At 39.9% G+C, this 18,421-nt stretch overlaps 1 protein-coding gene across 3 annotated transcripts in view; it reads right to left on the bottom strand.

Moving 5' to 3' along the window:
* Positions 1-17,677, bottom strand: part of PTAR1 (protein prenyltransferase alpha subunit repeat containing 1) — a 50,363-nt gene extending 32,686 nt beyond the window's left edge. For all 3 annotated transcript variants that reach the window (XM_012123470.5, XM_042243365.2, XM_042243366.2), the window contains exons 1-2: positions 17,569-17,677; positions 9,756-9,925 (exon numbers count right to left, since the gene is read on the bottom strand). In XM_012123470.5, the coding sequence (XP_011978860.2) occupies positions 9,756-9,925; positions 17,569-17,654 (256 nt within the window). In that variant the 5' untranslated portion in view covers positions 17,655-17,677. The remainder of the gene's footprint in view (positions 1-9,755; positions 9,926-17,568) is intronic.
* Positions 17,678-18,421: the final 744 nt, after the last annotated feature.

Here is an 18,421-nt window from a genome sequence, read left to right as displayed (position 1 = left end):
CCCAGGTTCGATCCCTGGGTTGGGAAGATCCCCTGGAGAAGGAAAAGGCTACCCCCTTCAGTATTCTGGCTTGGAGAATTCCATGGACTACAGTCCATGGGGTCACAAAGAGTTGGACACGACTGAGCAATGTTCACTTTCATGTTCACAATGTACTAGAACATTTACTAACTGAGCAACAAAAGGTAGGATTAGCACACATTTTACTTTTGACCTTTACCTTCCTCATCATAAGTATCATGGAATGTCTATACTAATCCTTACTATGTAACATCAATGTATATACTATACAATGTCAATATGTCTGTAAATAATCATCTAATAAAATTCTTCCTCCTTTCACTTTTAGGCACTAATTTAGTATTTACCAGGGAAATTAAATACAATTTTCTATACCATTATCTCTTTAATTCCAAAATATTCCAAGTATTAACTATGTGCAGAGATTCAACTGGGCCACAGGACTGAGAGAATGAATATTATGAGAAATGGAAGACCTGATCTTGCTTTATAGAAGGCTAACCTTTAGCTAGAGAGAACGTGTTAACAGTTAGAAGGCAAACTAAAATAACTGTGAAATAAAAACATATACCACCTTGTGAGGACCACCAAAGCAGCTGCCATTAATTCTTACTGGAGTACCCAGGAAAGACTATAAATGAATCAAGACAGTAAAGGGCACTGCAGACTGTGCTTTGAAAAAGTATGAGCAAAGGTAAAGAGGGACCTTCCCACACAGGCTGCTCTTAAGAGGTTATGGGTTCCACATGGTGACTAAAGCTCAGGATGCTGGGGTAATATACCTGGAAATTAGAATCTGGTCCGGATTTCCTTATCAGCCTGGTGTTCCATTACTATCCTCTCGTGTGCTATGCTCCAAACCCCTTCATTCCCTAAATGTACTGCCCACTGGCCTACCTCTTCTTCTTTGGCTATTAACTCAGATTTATCTGCTTGCTATTCTCTCTGCCAAAAGTATCCTCCATCCCTGAACTTAAAAAAAAAAAAAAAAAAAAAAAAAGCACCTTTCTTTATAAAGGTCTTCCTCAGATTTCTCTGGTGGCACAGTGGGTAAGAATCTGTCTGCTAATGCAAAAGACATAGGTTCCATTCATGGTCCAGAAAGATTCCACACGTCATGGAGCAACAAAGCCCCCGTGTCCACCACTGAGCCCTCAAGCCACTACTACTGAAGCCTGCATGCCTAGACCCTGTGCTCTGCAACAAGAAAAGCCACTGCAATGAGAAGGCCATACACCTCAATGAAGTGCAGCCCCTGTTCACTCCAACTAGAGAAAGCCTACACAAAGCAACAAAGACCCAGCACAGCCAAAAATAAATAACAATTATTTTTTTAAAACAGGAAGGCTTCCTAACCTACTCGGCTGAAAGCAATCTTTCATCTTTATGTTTTGTGTATATCTTACCTGGTGGGTTAGTCACTAAGTCGTCTCCGACTCTTGAGAACCCATGGACTATATAGCCTGCCAGGCTCCTTTGTTCCTGGGATTCTTCAGGCAAGAATACTGGAGGGGGTTGCCATTTCCTTCTCCATATCTTACCTAACTAACCTCATATAAATATTGTTCTCTTAATGAGGCTGTACGTTTTTTGGATACAGGTCCTCTTTCATACATCTTCAAATTAGCCATTCAATCATCAAAGATGAAAAAAAAAATGGTCTCTGCCCAAAAGAAATTCCATGTCTGCCCACAGCAAATAAAGCAATGCTGTCTGGGTTCAAATCTCAACTTCCTTACTTACTGCCCATGTAACTTAATGTCTTTGAATTTCAGTTTTCTTATCTGTGAAATGGGGATCATAACATTAACCTTAGTGTTGTAAGCAATGAGATTCATCCCATTTCTCCAGAGGGGTTTGACACACAGTCTGACTCAATAAATATCTGTTCAACTAACCACCATTGCTACTTACCAAGAAATAGGTTTTTTCAACATCAATTAATCAGAAGTAAAAAGAAAAAAAAATGAGGCAGTTGTTCTCATGATGAAACAGTTTAAATTTCTAAACTTGTATGATAAGCAATAACCAAAAACCAGTTGGTTATTAATTGACTATATGAAAATGTTTGTATATGAAGGGAAGCCTCTGGAATTTTTCTTCAAGTCCACAGTTTTTCAAAATCTACTACACTACCCCAGATAATATGACAAACTGGTATTTAGTTTATTTAGTTTCTGGGACTCTCCTTTTCTGCATTAAAAAATATGTGTACGTGATCAACCATAGTTGCTATTTGTTCATACTTCTAATGCAACTCTCTCCCTCACCCATAAATGAAGATGAGTTCATCCTCCACCAGATACTTCTTCCCATAGCAGCACAGGCAAAAGCTAACACAGAAAATACCCACGTCCCCACTTTTCAATTTGTGGCTGTGTGGAGAGAGAGGAAGGCTAATCAAAGTAACATTTCTTTTATTGGAGGGCAACAGCAGCTGCTGGGTTCAGAGCCCAGGTGTACTAGTAGCTGGGAAGTTCCTAGGCACATCACTTAATCTTTCTGTGCCGTAGTGCTCTCCTCATAAATAAAACTGAGCTAGTAATAGTGCTGTCTCATAGGAATATTAGATGATTCATGCCCATGAAGTGCTAGAGCAGTACCTGACACAGGGAAAGCACTCAATGGTAACTCCTGTTAGAAGGCCTGTATCTAGCCCAGTTATAAATGACATTGGGATGGGATGCCACCAGAAGGTCGAAAAGAATCTCTTGAGCTGGCGGAGAAGTGAATGCTGAGCACTTTCTCTAACCATCACCCCACTGCCCCAATTTTCTAAACATACTTATTCTCTAAATACAATACAAACTGCTAACTCTTCCTGATTTAGGATTCAAGTTCAGATGGGACTGCTTTCAGAAAGCATTCCAGTCAGATCCAAGAGGTGTGGGTAAAATATTGATAGAATATCTGAAATGAGAAAGGGCCAAGGAAGGAGAAATAATTAAGTTATAAATACTGGACATAATTAAGAATCCTTCCTGTATTACATGTATTTTTCTACTCTTCTTTTCTACTGGCTCTGGATAAATGAGAGAAAGAAAATCTGTGTTTCTTGAGTCTATGGCATGCCGGTCTCCGTGCTGGGTGCTTTAATTCACATGTGATTCTTACAACCACCCCTGAGATCTGTTAGAATTCTCTTCTTTTGGTGTAGAAATAGGAGCTTAAGTAATTTGCCTAAAGTCAATGCTAAATGGCTTCAGTGTGCTAATAAATTGAGTCTAAATCCAGATATGTTTTCATGTAAAGAAGATGCTCTTTCCAACCTAGCACACTGTCTACCATTACTTTGCTGTCTTCCAGTAAGGGCTGAACCAAAGATCTAAAGATAAACATGCAAAAATCAACAGTTGACTCTATATTTCATCAATTATATACCAAGATGTGAGCTACTGATATCCCTACAGTCCCTTGAAATTAAACAGATCTCTCTCTAAACACCAGAACATATACCAGCAAATAACTATTTCGTGTTACACTAACTCCAATATATGACTGGCTCATCATCACATCACAAGGGAAAAATGAATCAGGGTACAGTATACACAGGAAAAGAAGTAGCTAAATTTCACCTGTAACAATAAGATGCAAGGATGCTATAGAACAATCAGTGAAAAATCAATATGCTTTCTTGGCTCCACTGCATTCTAGAAATGGCCCAAGGTGAGCAGTGGCCTGGTATGGTCACTGGGTTTGACAACTGTTTCTGACAGAGATATGTTTCCATGCATCAAAAAATAAATCCAAGGTCAACTTGGACTGATTAATCTTTCCTCTCAAATACATGCAAGTTACCGTAACAAGAGAGGCTTGAGGTAAGGTTATGTGGTAAATACCAGAAAGACCCTTTTATTATTATAGAATATATCACTGAATCAATAGCCAGACTAAGCTAAAACCTCTTGCTTACCAAATTCTTGTTATTTATTTGACAAATGTCTACTGAACACGTTCAGTTCAGTTGCTCAGTCGTGTTTGACTCTTTGCGACCCCATGAACTGCAGTACGCCAGGCCTCCCTGTTTGTCACCAGCTCCCAGAGTCCACCCAAACCCATGTCCATCGAGTCAGTGATGCCATCCAACCATCTCATCCTCTGTCGTCCCTTTCTCCTCCTGCCCTCAATCTTTCCTAGCATCAGGGTCTTTTCAAATGAGTCAGCTCTCTGCATCAGGTGGCCAAAATATTGGAGTTTCAGGTTCAGCATCAGTCCTTCCAATGAATATTCAGGATTGATTTCCTTTAGGATGGACTGGTTGGATCTCCTTGCAGTCCAAGGGACTCTCAAGAGTCTTCTCCAATACCACAGTTCAAAAGCACCAATTCTTCTGTGCTCAGCTTTCTTTATAGTCCAACTCTCACATCCACACATGACTACTGGAAAAACCATAGCCTTGACTAGATGGACTTTTGTTGGCAAAGTAACGTATCTGTTTTTCAAGATGCTGTCTAGGTTGGTCATAACTTTCCTTCCAAGGAGCAAGCGTCTTTTAATTTCATGGCTGCAATCACCATCTGCAGTGATTCTGGAGCCCATAAAAATAAAGTCAGCCATTGTTTCCACTGTTTCCCCATCTATTTGCCATCAAGTGATGGGACTACATGATCTTAGTTTTCTGAATGTTGAGCTTTAAGCCAACTTTTTCACTCTCCTCTTTCACTTTCATCAAGAGGCTCTTTAGTTCTTCCTCACTTTCTGCCATAGGATGGTATCATCTGCATATCTGAGTTTATTGATATTTCTCCCAGCAATTTTGATTCCAGCTATATTAATAGTGCTAAATAAATAAAGACAAGCCACAGCCCTTCTAACAAACTCACAACCTAGCTGAGAAAAACACTGTTTAAATAACCAACTACAATAAAGTGTGATACGTTCTACCACAAATTCCTTATGAATAATGATTCCCACAGGAGTGCAGAGGAGTAATTATTGCTTCCTGGAGTAGTCAAGATGCTTCATATGTGTGTGAAACATGTTAGCAAACACAACACACCATTAGACCTGAACCTTGCCTCTGAAAAGGCATGGAGTTAAGGCAGTGGTACACAGCAAAGTCCAAGAATGGAACAGTGTTTGGTATGGCTGGAATGTATATCAAATAGCTGCAAACTCAAACGTTTTAGGGTTCAAATAAATGGCAAAAAAGAGGCAAAGCAAACCTAGTAAATAGTAATGATACTGCCTCAGTGTCTGAAGGACATGGGATGTTGTGGTCAACTGGAATAGGCTTGTCTAGTCAAGAAAAGCAGAAGCTATGATGCCAACAAAGGTCCGTACAGTCAAGGCTATGGTCTTCCCAGCGGTCACATACAGTTGTGAGAGCTGGACCGTAAAGAAAGCAGAGTGCTGAAGAGTCAATGCCTTTGAACTGTGGTGCTGGAGAAGACTCCTGAGAGTCCCTTGGACAGCAAGAAGATCAAACTTCAGGAAAATAAACCCTGAATACTCGCTGGAAGAACTGATGCTGAAGCTGAAACTGCAGTATTTTGGTCATCTGGTTGAAACAGCTGACTCATTGGAAAAGTTCCTGATGCTGTGAAAGATTGAGGGCTGAAGGAGAAGAGGGTGTGAGAGGAGATGGCTGGATGGCATCACCAATGCAATGGACATGAACTTGGGCAAACTTTGGGAGATGGTGAGGGACAGGGAGGCCTGGCGTGCTGCAGTCCACACGTTTGCAGAGAGTCGGACATGACTGGGTGACCGAACAACAACAAATGATTCCCAGCTAACCGCAGCTATGCAAAAATGGACATACCCAACACTTCTGGCATTTCAAGTGAAGAGAGAAATCCAGATTTCCATCCTAATTTTAAAAGTTCATCCCAATTTAGAATGTTAATCCAATTAATTTTTAAACATTTAACAACATTATATAAGCTGAAACTAAATAAACATGTGGGCTGGCTTCAGCCTGTGGGGTTGAGAGTCTACAACCTCTGATGCTGACTATAAAGTAGAGGAAAAAGCTGCGGATGTAGCCTACAGACAGTGTGTGAAGGCCCTTGAATACTAGGCCACAGAGAATGACTCAACCTTAAACTCGTAGACATCAAGAAATAAGAAGATAGATATTTCAGTAAAGAATCTTTCAAACTGTGTTTCTAAAAAGTGTTTAAAATGATTCATTAGTGGTATGATGAACACAAATTAAAGAGAGACTGAAAATGGGGTAGACTAGCTATGAGGTGATAATATTTGTCCAGATGAGAAATAAGTGAACAGATGAAACCCATGCTCTGTGACAACCTATAGATGGGATGGGGTGGGAGGCAGGTTCAAGAGAGGGGGGACATATGTATACCTATGGCTGATTTATGTTGATATATAGCAGACACCAACACTATATTGTAAAGCAATTATCCTTCAATTAAAAATAAATAAATTGAAAAAAAAAGGAGTGACGGGTTAAGAGAGAGCTCAGTGATGAACTGACGGTGGGTGTTGTGAGAAAGAGGAAAGAGCAAAAGATGACAGAAGGGGTGACTTGGGGATAGAGTATGGGACTACCAAGTCAGAACTCCAATGCTATGGACTGCTCCCTTGCTTTCTGTTTCTGTCATGGATTTTTCATAAATTATTATTTTTTAATATAAATTTATTTAAATTGGAGGCTAATTACTTTACAATATTATACTGGTTTTGCCACACATCAACATGAATCTGCCATGGGTATACATGTGTTCGAATTACAGTATCTCACCTCTCTCAAACCAAACATGGCTATTACTGCAGCAGACTTTTAAAAAATATTAGTTTCTAAGTTACTAATCAGGGAGGCTGTGATGGTTAGTTTTGGTTAAACTATGGTTAAATGTGACTGGGGTGCACAGATTAAACATGATTTCTGAATACATCAGTATGAGGGTGTTTCTAGATGAGATAAACATTTGAATCTGCAGACTCAGTAGACAGCCCTCCCACTGTGGGTGAACATCAATCTGTTGGGGTTTCTGAATAGAACAAAAGGAGGAAAACAGAAGAATTCGTCCCTGTTTTGCTTTTTCTCTGTCTGCTTGAGATAGGACACCTCATCTTATCTTCTCCAGCTTTCAGACTGAGATTTAAACCATTGGATTCCCTGCTTCTCAGTCCTTCCGACTCAAGGAATTAAATCACCAGCTTTTCTGGGTCTCTAGTTTGCAGAAAGCTGAGTGTGGGACTTCTCAGCCTCCATAATCATGTGAGCCAATTTGTCATAACAAATCTTGTTTTTTGTACATATAAAACTTTACATATATGTAAAAACTTTTCTATTGGTTGTTGCTATGGAGAATCCTGACTAATACAGATGATTTCCAAACATCTGAGGAATTCAGCACATTAATGAGAACATGAATTCAGTTTGGATAAAAGGAAAAACTTATGTTTCCAGAATAAAGGTCACCTGCAGTTAAAAATTACATTCTTAGGGGAATGCCTAGGATTTTGGCATGATCAATCACACAGACACTGACATTTCTGAAACTGGTTTTAAATTGTCAGCTTTCTTCACGTGGCTCTTAAACATGTATTTCTACAAAAACAGTTTTAAAAGTATAGCATTTTCATGAAACAACTGCTTTTTGCTAATATTTCTAACTTTTTTCCTTGGTAAATTTCACTACTGTGCTCTTCAGTTCCCAAGTTTAGCAGAGTATTTCTACGTTAGTCAGGTTGCATTTTCAGGTATCTTTTCTGGTCAACTGGAAACTCACTTCCATATTTTTACCAATACAATATACAACCTAAGTAGTGTATGACACCTCACTGAACCATGCTGTCCCTCCTCCCAAAAAGTGAAATTGAAAACTACTTTCATGAGGATACAGGTTAGGATAAAATCAAGTTGCTCCTGTATACACCCAGTTGCATCAGAATTCAAAGCTTAGACGTCAGCTATTCATGTGAGTGAGCTTAACCATTTGATCTTCTACCTGGGTTGTCCTGGGTCACATCAAGATAAAATTACATGATGAGATGATTTAGCAAAGCCTACAGTGCCTTGCCCAGAAAGACAAGAAACAAGGAAACAGAGACAAGAACTTGGAAGACTACAGGAAGAAGGCAGGTTCGGCTAACACACGTCGACGAGCAAAAGCTAATGATCTGAAACAATAGCCTTTGACACTAAAAATTCATACTGTTTCTTCTACACAAGATCATCATTTGTCTTCCCCACACAGAATTAGGTATGTATTGGCTCAATCATACATTTCTGTGTGCCAGAATATACACAATATAGCTCTGTTAGGCAAAACAATAACTTCATGGATTCACATGGTGCTACTTTGTAATTTAATGTCACTGAAAACTACAATAGGGTAATGGAGAATGAAAGGGGATTAACAACAGATCAATGTCTTACCTTTAAATTTATGCCTAACCTATGCCTTTAAATTTTTGCCATAAACTTAATAAACTTAGACATAGCCTTATGATTAATAAATAAATATCAGTGGACTAATTAAAACACAGGAAGTAGAAAATATTTCACATTAAATCTTCAAATCAGATTCTTTTTTCTACTGGTCTAAACAGGAAAAAGTGCTATTAACCTGCAATGATAATACATTAAGGACAACACCAAGAGGAACACAAAAAATCAATACGTCACTTTTGGCAATACTATTCTCTACAAAGAGATATTTTTCACTCAACTGGAAGCTTTCTGAGTAAAGGAAACATGTATTATGCATCTTTTTATCCTCCACAGTACTTAGAGCAGCTCCTGGTATGAGTAGGCCCGTAATAATGGCTACTGAACTTTATAGTTCTTATTCAAAATTAGCCAGCAGGCATACCAAGACATTTAAGGTACTGGTGTATGTGGGAAGGGAAAGAAGCTTTACAGAAATCATTAAGAATATGATCTTGGATGAGTATTCTCCAAAAAAGTGAGAACTCAGGTCTTTTACCTAAAATATAAACAGAATTTGTGTACATGGAGGCTCAGCAGCCTCTGGAGAAGGAAATGGCACCCCATTCCAGTATTCTTGCCTGGAGAATCCCATGGACAGAGGAGCCTGGTGGGCTACAGTTCATAGGGTCTCAGAGTTAGACACGACTGAAGCGACTTATCAGACACAGGGGGAAAACAAGGAAGAGACACCAGGTGGGATGAACAGCGATTGTCTGATGCAGCAAAGAAGTTTCTCTGCAGAGAAGCAGAAGAAAGGAAGCCTGGGATGGCTTTCTTTTGCTCATTTCAGCACAGAACAGGACACAGAGGGCCAGAGCTCAACTGGGATCACAGTACCACAGCACCACCATAAACCACTGAGCCACATCACAGTATTACCAGCACCATCAAACCTTTGTTACCTCACATGAACTCTTACTAAATGAGTTCTATTGCCTATAACTTACTTAAGGATTAGAAACCAAAGAAAAGGAGCTTGTAGGGACTAGAGTCCACTTCACAAGTTTTCAAACCTTTTTTAACCATAAGATATTTTCCTCAAATACCTTACAAATGACTCTAGTACATTAAAAAAAAAAAAAAAAAATCAGAAGTAGAGAACCTGGCACCATGGTTGAAGCACATTCCAGAGAATCACAATGGATGCAAAATTAGAAAATGAGTGATGAGTCCAAACTCATTTGACAGAGAAGTTAAGAGCCTGCCCAGTCAATGAATGAAAAAGCCAGAACTAGAATCCAGGAACGTCAACATCACAGAGGGTTCTTCCTACTATATTTCATGCTGCTTCTGAAAAATAAAAAAAAAGGACAGTCTCCATACTTACCATCTTTGTTCAGCCACTGCTTTCTTGTTCTGTACAAAAGGAGCTTGTTGTGGACATACGGTAAAAGGAACTTGACACACCAGCTCTCCACACCAAGTTTGTTTTCAACCAGGACTATGGGACTCCGGTTATACCTAGCTTCAGGACATGGGATCAGGCCAATTTCATCTCTTAATATGTAAAACATAAAAAGAATTAAAGGTAAGAATACTAGCTTTAAAAAAATTTTCAAATCCTACAGAGCATTAAAAAACTGCACATATTTCCTTTTCTTACAAATATTCAGCACACCCACTGGATTGGTAGAATTCAAAAGTTTCCTAATACTGACAAGAACATGGAAAAAATACTATTTGGACTTGTGGTGACAGGAATGAAAGCTGGTCTAATCTTTGAATAGAGATTTGAAAACATCTGTCAATTTTTTAAGTACATATACACTTTGACAAGCAATTCTACTGGTCAGAAATTATCCTATGCCAAGATATAGGAATTCATTGGATATTCATACCAACATTGCAATAAAACTTGTTAATACTCTAAATGTGTATCAAACAATATAAGACTGGTAAAATAAACATGGGCCATCCATGGGATACAGCTGTAAAAAAAAAAAAAAAATGAGGTAAATCTGCATATGCTGGTATGGAAAGGGTGCAAAGATATATGAAACAAAAAAAGCAAAATGCCAAACTCAGTGTAAGGCACAAAGCCCTTTTAAAAAGATACTGAGTTGCATTAAAAATTTCCTTTGTATAATCTTTTAAAAAGATACAGAGTTGCATTAAAATTTTTCTTGGAAGGATACCAAGATTCTTTGGGGGAGAGGGTTTTATTTTTATATAGTTTAAATTTTCTAATTATTTGTACATATTAGGCTTGTTTTTTTAAAAATGTCAAAATGTATTTGTGCTTGCCTGCTAACAAATATATGTAGACCAAATTACTAATAAAATTATATTATCAGTGAGACTGTGAGCCATTTTTTATCTTCTTCATAATCCTTTACACATTTCTAAAATAAAAAATATGCTAATAAATGTTGTTAAACCACAAATATTTCAAGATTTGATCATTTTCATCTATGGTGGCCTCTAAATCCCTTGATTCACCTCAACTTACACTGAAAATTTACATTAAAAGCAGAGATTTAACAAATAAGAGGGAGGGGATATATGTATACCTCTGGCTGATTCATGTTGATGTTTGGCAGAAAACAACAATAAAGCAATTATCCTTCAGCTAAAAAATAAATAAATTTTTAAAAATTTGATAAGTGGGGGAAAAAAAAACAATACATAGGGCAGTTGACTTACACAGTAAATGAACCAACAAACACCAAAATGTTTTTGTAAAACTTGTACACATGCCTTTCAACTACATAGAATTTACAGTTCTCATCTATAAACATCCTTTCTCAAACAGTATGTTCTTCCCTTAATTAATGAATAACTAACAAGATGCCTTTTAACAAGAGCAGTTGACATAAATACTTTTAGAGTGTTTAAGCAGAAACGGAATAAAGAACTGGTTTTCAGAGCTTGTGTGTGACATTATCTATCATGCTCTTGGCTTCCTCTGCCAGAAGTGTGTTGGGTGATAGATGCAAAGAGGAAACTTGTTCGATTACAGATTATAAGAAAAGACTCCTTTTTTTTTGGTTAGGTCACCATCACAAGCTGGTGGGAGGCTGTGGAACTAAAATAAAATCCGTCCTGGAAACTCTTAACTGCATAGCTCAGAAGTAACCTACTTTCTACTGATCACTTCTTTAGTGACACAGGGATGTATCAATAAAAGAGGGTGTGCTAGGGGTTGCAAGTTACTATTCTTTCAAGCTGATCTAACTCCCAAGAAGACTTTGGGACCTAAGGCTTTTTGTCCTGACAACTGACTCCGCTAATTCAGGGTGTTTGGGTACATCATGCCAATATTACCTAAACATCTTCTGAATACTACAATGAATTAGATACTGCATTAGGTTCTGAAAACGCAAAAAATGAATAAAATAAGGTGGTCCCAGACTACACAAAGCTGATGGTTTTGCTGGGGAGTTGTGTCAGTATCTGTAACAAAACGTTAACACACTTTGCCATTCCAATAATATACATAAGGTTCTTAGGAAGAATGGGCCAATAATGCTGAAGGCATCTAAGGCCAACGTCCAGTATTTCTAAATATATTTTTGTATTTGCTGATATGAAATCTAATCTAACTCACTATTGGGACAACTAGCCACATGATCTATAACTGACTAAATACATGTATGAATTCCTGATATTTTCTGGGGTTCAGGTGTTACTATGTAAAATCCTTTTTAAAAAATAAATAGAATTATAGTAAAGAAAATAATAAACTCAGTGTAATTATTTCAGGAAAGTCTGTTTTCTAAGATCTAACAACCACTTAAAACACTTAAAAAGCTGCAAAAGTCAATATGAATGTTAGAGTAACAAGAATAAAAGAACTCTAGCTCCTGGGTACAGTCCATTTTGGGGGAATATTTTTTACTTAAATGCACAATGTAAAAAACTGCCTTGTTCACGACACCAAACATAAAATGCCCAACTAATAATCTGGTACCTAAGTGAAAGGACAGAACCATTTGCACAAATAAAAAACACACTTCTTTAGTTTGTCTACTATTCTTCCAAGAAATAATTTTACAAAACAAGAATGCCTTGGATATAGCAGATGGCCAATAACTGTCACTGAAATGCTGATTATCAGTGCACTTCAGTGTTACATTCAAATAAACGGTTTTCAAAGACTATTGCTTCTTGACTCTCCAAAAGAACAGTACCTCTGACTTCCTTCTAATGCAGGTCCGAATCCTAGTTCTGTCAATATGATATAAATACATCTCTCTATATATCGTTATCTCTATCTCCTATCATTTGGCCCCAGCAGACCTCCATTTTTTTTCACTTGTAAAATGGAAGTATTACATTATATTTCTAAATAAGGAAAATGGGCTGCTAGGTTTCATCCAGCTTTCAAATTTTATAACCTAGAAACCCAAAAACTATTCCCATGTAAAGAGAATGAAAATGGTCATATCAGGGAATACAAAGCACTAGGCCAGGGGTTGAGGGACAGGGATAAAAACATTAAAAGAGAGGTAGCAGGATGCATAGACAAAAGCACTCAATCTTCTAAGGTCCAGGATTCTAGTTAGTCTCCATTCTACCACTGATCAATGTGGACCTGACTAGGCACTTGCCATCAGTATCCTCATCTGAAACACAGGAATGACAACCCTTTCCCTGCCACTTAGGAAAGCAAGTAATACAACGTAAAGGATGTGGTAAGCTACAAAGTATCAGGCAAAGATGAAGCATACTATCATTAATTCAGCTAAGAGCCTGAAGTCAACCAGAAAAGTTCATTGGTTAGCAGACAATAGGAAGCTAAAGCAAAGAAAGCTAATAAGCCTTTGTCAAGTTATTTGACTCTAAGATACAGTGCTATGCTGCTTCCTAAAAATATAACATGTGCTTTATAAAGGCAGGTAGGTCAGTAAGATTCCAAACAACAGTGTGTTTGACTTCAGACTTCGCCTATGCCTGGTCCCACTTTTTTTCAGACACTTTAGAATTCCAGAATCATTCTGAAATTGGAAGGGACTTCATTCCTTCATTTCTCCATCTCTCATTTTGTCAGATGAGGAAACAGATCCACTAAGGTTAGGTGATTAACCAAGGTCACCGTGCTTGTGGCTTAATTCAAAATCTTAGTCACCCTACATTATATGGTTCAGTTTTACTATTTGGGGACTATCCTTCCCTCCCCAATAGGAAGCTGGTAAATACTACTTTTACAAATAATTGGACCTATTCCAGGTTAAGTCATGTTTCTGAAAAGTAGAGATAAGAGAAGCTGTCTGAACATGAGGAACAAGGTAAGTCTTAGGTCTCCATCTAGACCTGCGCTGTGCAATACAGTAGTCACCAGGCGTATGTGCCCATTATGTATGAATCAATCAAAATGAAATAAAACGTAAATTTTAGTTCTTCTTTCACACTAGCCACATTTCAAGCACTCAACAGCTGTATACGGCTAGTGGCTACAAATTGGACAGGACAGATTAAGAACATTTCCACCATTAGAGATATTTCTGTAAATGCCTTAAGTATAAGAACTGTATTTTATACTTCCTATTTCTTTTTTTAAAATTTATTTATTTTAGTTGGAGGCTAATTACTTTACAATATTGTAGTGGTTTTTGCCATACATTGATATGAATCAGCCATGGGTTTACATGTGTTCCCCATCCTGAACCACCCCGCACCTGCCTCCCCATCCCATCCCTCAGGGTCATCCCAGTGCACCAGTCCTGAGCACCCTGTCTCATGCATCGGCAGAAAAGATGGTAGCTCATAAACAATAAGAGTTCAATCAATATTACAGTAATAAAAATTAGTAACTTTCTGGACAAGAGAACTTTGACATGCCTCTAACTGCACTGTAAAAAGCTGTCCTTCACATTAGCACAGTGTCTGTCAGTTCAGTCGCTCAATCACGTCCAACTCTTTGCAACCCAATGGACTTCAGCACATCAGGCTTCCCTGTCCATCACCAACTCCCGGAGCCTACTTAAATTCATATCCGTCGCGTCGGTGATGCCATCCAACCATCTCATCCTCCGTCGTTCCCTTCTCCCACCTTCAATCTTTCCCAGCATCAGGGTCTTTTCCAATGAGTCGGTTCTTTGCATCAGGTAGCCAGCGTCTGCACAATAAGCTAATACCTGTTCTCTGGGTCAAGCTGTCTGTTGTTTTTCCAAAGTATTCTCTAGGAGTCAACCATACAAACATCTGCATGGTATTTTTCAGTTTATAAAGTGTTTCACATTCATCATTCAGTTGGCCAATATATTTTCTAAGAAACACAGGGATTCAGGTTAAGTCTAATATTTATAGTAGTTAAGTCTGTAGTGGCAACTAAGGGCAAGACACTGTGTAAAGTAATTTTCCTATGTTTTCAGGCTGAGAAGGGGTAACCTATCCACGCTGCTGCTGCTAAGTCACTTCAGTCATGTCTGACTCTGTGCGACTCCATAGACAGCAACCCAGCAGGCTCCCCCATCCCTGGGATTCTCCAGGCAAGAACACTGGAGTGGGTTGCCATGTCCTTCTCCAATGCATGAAAGTGAAAAGTGAAAGTGAAGTCACTCAGTCGTGTCCGACCCTCAGTGACCCCATGGACTGCAGCCTACGAGGCTCCTCCATCCATGGGATTTTCCAGGCAAGAGTACTGGAGTGGGGTGCCATTGCCTTCTCCGAACCTATCCATACCCACCAGTAATAAAATCCACATTTCACCCACTGCATCTTCAACTCCTACTGGTTAGAAATTTTCAGAGACAAAGTCAGTATGTTTACTACAGTATCTTGTATTTGTAGGAAAAAGGAAAACAAAAAAAAATGAAAAACTTTCTAATACTGAACAATATGATTAGGTACTAATTTTGATGTTAACTAGTGCTTTTCCTTGTAACTAGAAATAGACCCTTTACGTTTTGGAAGTAAAAGGGTTAGTTAGATGAGGGGAAGAAGTACAAACAATTCTGAAAAGTCCAAATGTCCAAATATATTTTTAAAGTTACACTGTAATACTACTGAAGACATTGTTACTATGGGGAATATGCACTAAAATATAGCTGAATATTAAATAACAAGTTAAGCTATTTACATTTTTCAGTTCTACATAAGTACTTCATATTATTTCTAATGTCCAACTTATTTTGAGCTTTAAAATATTGTATGACCCAAATGCTTAGTAACAATTTCAAGTTATGCACTGACAGCACATCGATGAGATCTCATCATAAAAATGCAACGGGGAGGGGGCAATTAAAATCATTTATGAGTTTTAATAAAAGCACTTCCCAGGTGGCTCAGTGCTAAAGAATGCCTGCCTCCCAATACAAGAGACTTGGGTTCAATTCCAGGGTTGCGAAGATTCCCAGGAGAAGGAAATGGCAACCCACTCCAGTATTCTTGCCTGGGAAATCCCATGAACAGAGGAGCCTGGCAGGCTACAGTCCATGGGGTTGCAAAGAGTCGGACACAACTTAGCTACTAGAACAACAACAAGGCTACAGTCCATGGGGTTGCAAAGAGTCGAACACAACTTAGCAACCAGAACAAGCTTCAATAAATATGATCCAGAAGAACTGGGATGTGTTCCAAACTGCACTGTGTCAACCTGCCAGGCCAATGAACACTCAATCTCAGGTTTTTCAAACTAAGATGAATACTGTACATCAGACTTCTAACCTCCTCCTTAATTTATTTAAGAAATAAATTCTTTAAGAAAAATAACCCCAAATGATAAGAAAACAGACCCTTCATTTGTCCAACTTTTTTTCTTGAGGATGTCTCTTATTTGCAATAAAGCTCTCATTCTCAAAAAGGAACTGAAAGACTGATATACAACAAGGCATCAAAGCATTCTTTAGAAGGCCCAGTACCCACTATGGTTACTGCCAGGAAATCATTCCAAACACTCTCATTCTGAAAAAGGCACCAGTCACAAGGGGAACGGAAGTGGATGCTGTCAGAGGTGGCAGGTGTGTTTTGAGGCCAGCAGTGTCCTGTTTTTAATGAGGCACAGCTGCACGTCTCCAATTGTGTGCCCCAAGGGAGCAAGACATCTGAGAGCATCACCTTGAAGGAAAAGAACATTTCATTTAGATGAAGGTTTGGCATCTCTTTCAAGCAGAAAAAAGGAGTCAGAATGCTTAAAAAGAATAATTCATGTGTTCCAGTTTAAAGAACAAAAAATATATATATATAAAACACTCCACAAGCAATTAGATAAAGTGAAAATCATGTATTAATAAAACTGAACTCCCTGTTTATTTCTTTTGAGGAGAGGACAGGAAGGACAAGAAAAGAGCTACACTCTTGGTTTTTCCTTATTCTTTTGTATAACGTGTAGATATATCTCTCCTTTAATACTTTCCTTTTTACTGGTTACATAAAAGCAGAAGTATCAGAGCGAATAGAGTCTCTTCTGGGATCTTCCCGGAGAACTCTAAGTAAAATGGAAAGGAAGAACGGAAAAGATACATGTGCCAGTTTCTGTGGTGTCCTACTTAAAGAGGGTAGCAGCTTTTGAATTTAAAAAAAAAAAAAAAAGAATTAATATGCTCCCTGCAACTATGAATCTAATGCTAAAAAGTGTCAAGGTTTCTTTCATTTACTTTACACCACCTGCGCCTACTGAAGCCACACTCTTGAGAATGCCCTGTTCACCTTCGAAACAAAATGCTTCATTGAAATCCCTCTATAATCTTAGGACAGGTGAGGCCAAAGTCAAAAGCAGCCTCAAACTACCTTGAGCTAGCAAACTGAGGGGTTTTTGCCCCACAGAGAAGAAGATGATCGGTAATCCCTTCTTACCAAGGTCCAGGATGAACCTCAAGAGCTGTGTTAACAAAGCACAAAACAGACCACACCGAGTGCCTGAAACGGATGTAGGACGTGGACACACGGGTGAAGTCTTTCGAGTTTCGTGAACTCCTGGGAAAGGGGTGAGAGGGAGGAGAACCAAACAAAGTCACTACGATTTGATTTTCCGAGGTCACTTCTAAGGATCAGCCCGCGAGCGCGTTCCGGTAGCGGAAAGCTGGCCCCGCGGCGGCCGACAGCGGTCCAGGACCGACCAGGTTCCATCCGCTCTAGTGAGGAGGGCGCGGGCCAGGACCCGCCATCGGAGGTCAGCTCCAGGCTTGACCCCGCCCCCGCCCGTCCCCGACGACCCCCGCAAGCGGCGGAGGCTGGGGCACAGTCGGCGCGCGACTCACATGTGCGGGTTTCTCCTGAAGGCATTGGTGATGTCCTTCACCACCCGCTGCACCAGCACCGCCACCTCTTCACTCGTCTCGGCCATGTTGGCGGCGGCCGCGGCGGCTCGGGCGCGCCTCCGGGAAAGCGCCGAGCAGCCCGCGGGAGTTCCGCGGGGAGCGCGCGCGTGTACGCCGGTTTGGCCGCGCCCCGCCCCCACTGCCGAGGCCGCCGCAGAGCACTTCCGGGTCAGGCCGCCGGCGTTAAGGGTGTGGTCGTTAACCCGGCTAGAGTAGGGTGTTTGGTCGCCGACTTCCTCTAGTCAGCGAGTTTCAAAGCGTCCGAGGTTATGCTGCAGATTCATTTGCAAAGTTACCTCAGGTCGCTGTTTTACACATTTTATTATAATTTCTGGTCCACTCGGGGCTGTGGAGTGAGGGGTCCTAAGGTCACTTCCAGAGCCGGAGTCTGGCCTGAGCACCCTGCCCAGACCACCAGTCTTCAGCCTCCTCAGGCGTTGAGGAAAGGAGCCGGTACTCAAATGTTCATAGAGAAAAGTTCAACCGAGAGTGAAGGTTCTCTTAAACAGTCCCTTGATGTTCTGAGAGTTCGTTCCCTGTATCGGAATAAGTTGGAGGGATGCGGCCGTTCAGAGACGTCCTTGGTGAAATAAGTCCTGCTGCTGCTAAGTCACTTCAGTCGTGTCCGACTCTGTGTGACCCCGTAGACGGGAGCCCACCAGGCTCCCCCGTCCCTGGGATTCTCCAGGCAAGAACACTGGAGTGGGTTGCCATTTCCTTCTCCGGTGCATGAAAGTGAGAAGTGAAAGGGAGGTCGCTCAGTCGTGTCCGACTCTTCGCGACCCCATGGACC

The sequence above is a fragment of the Ovis aries genome, chromosome 2, assembly GCF_016772045.2.
Source record: "Ovis aries strain OAR_USU_Benz2616 breed Rambouillet chromosome 2, ARS-UI_Ramb_v3.0, whole genome shotgun sequence".
NCBI lineage: Eukaryota > Metazoa > Chordata > Mammalia > Artiodactyla > Bovidae > Ovis > Ovis aries.
Note: the sequence above shows the minus strand (reverse complement) of the source record. Positions and strands in the feature narration are given on the sequence as shown.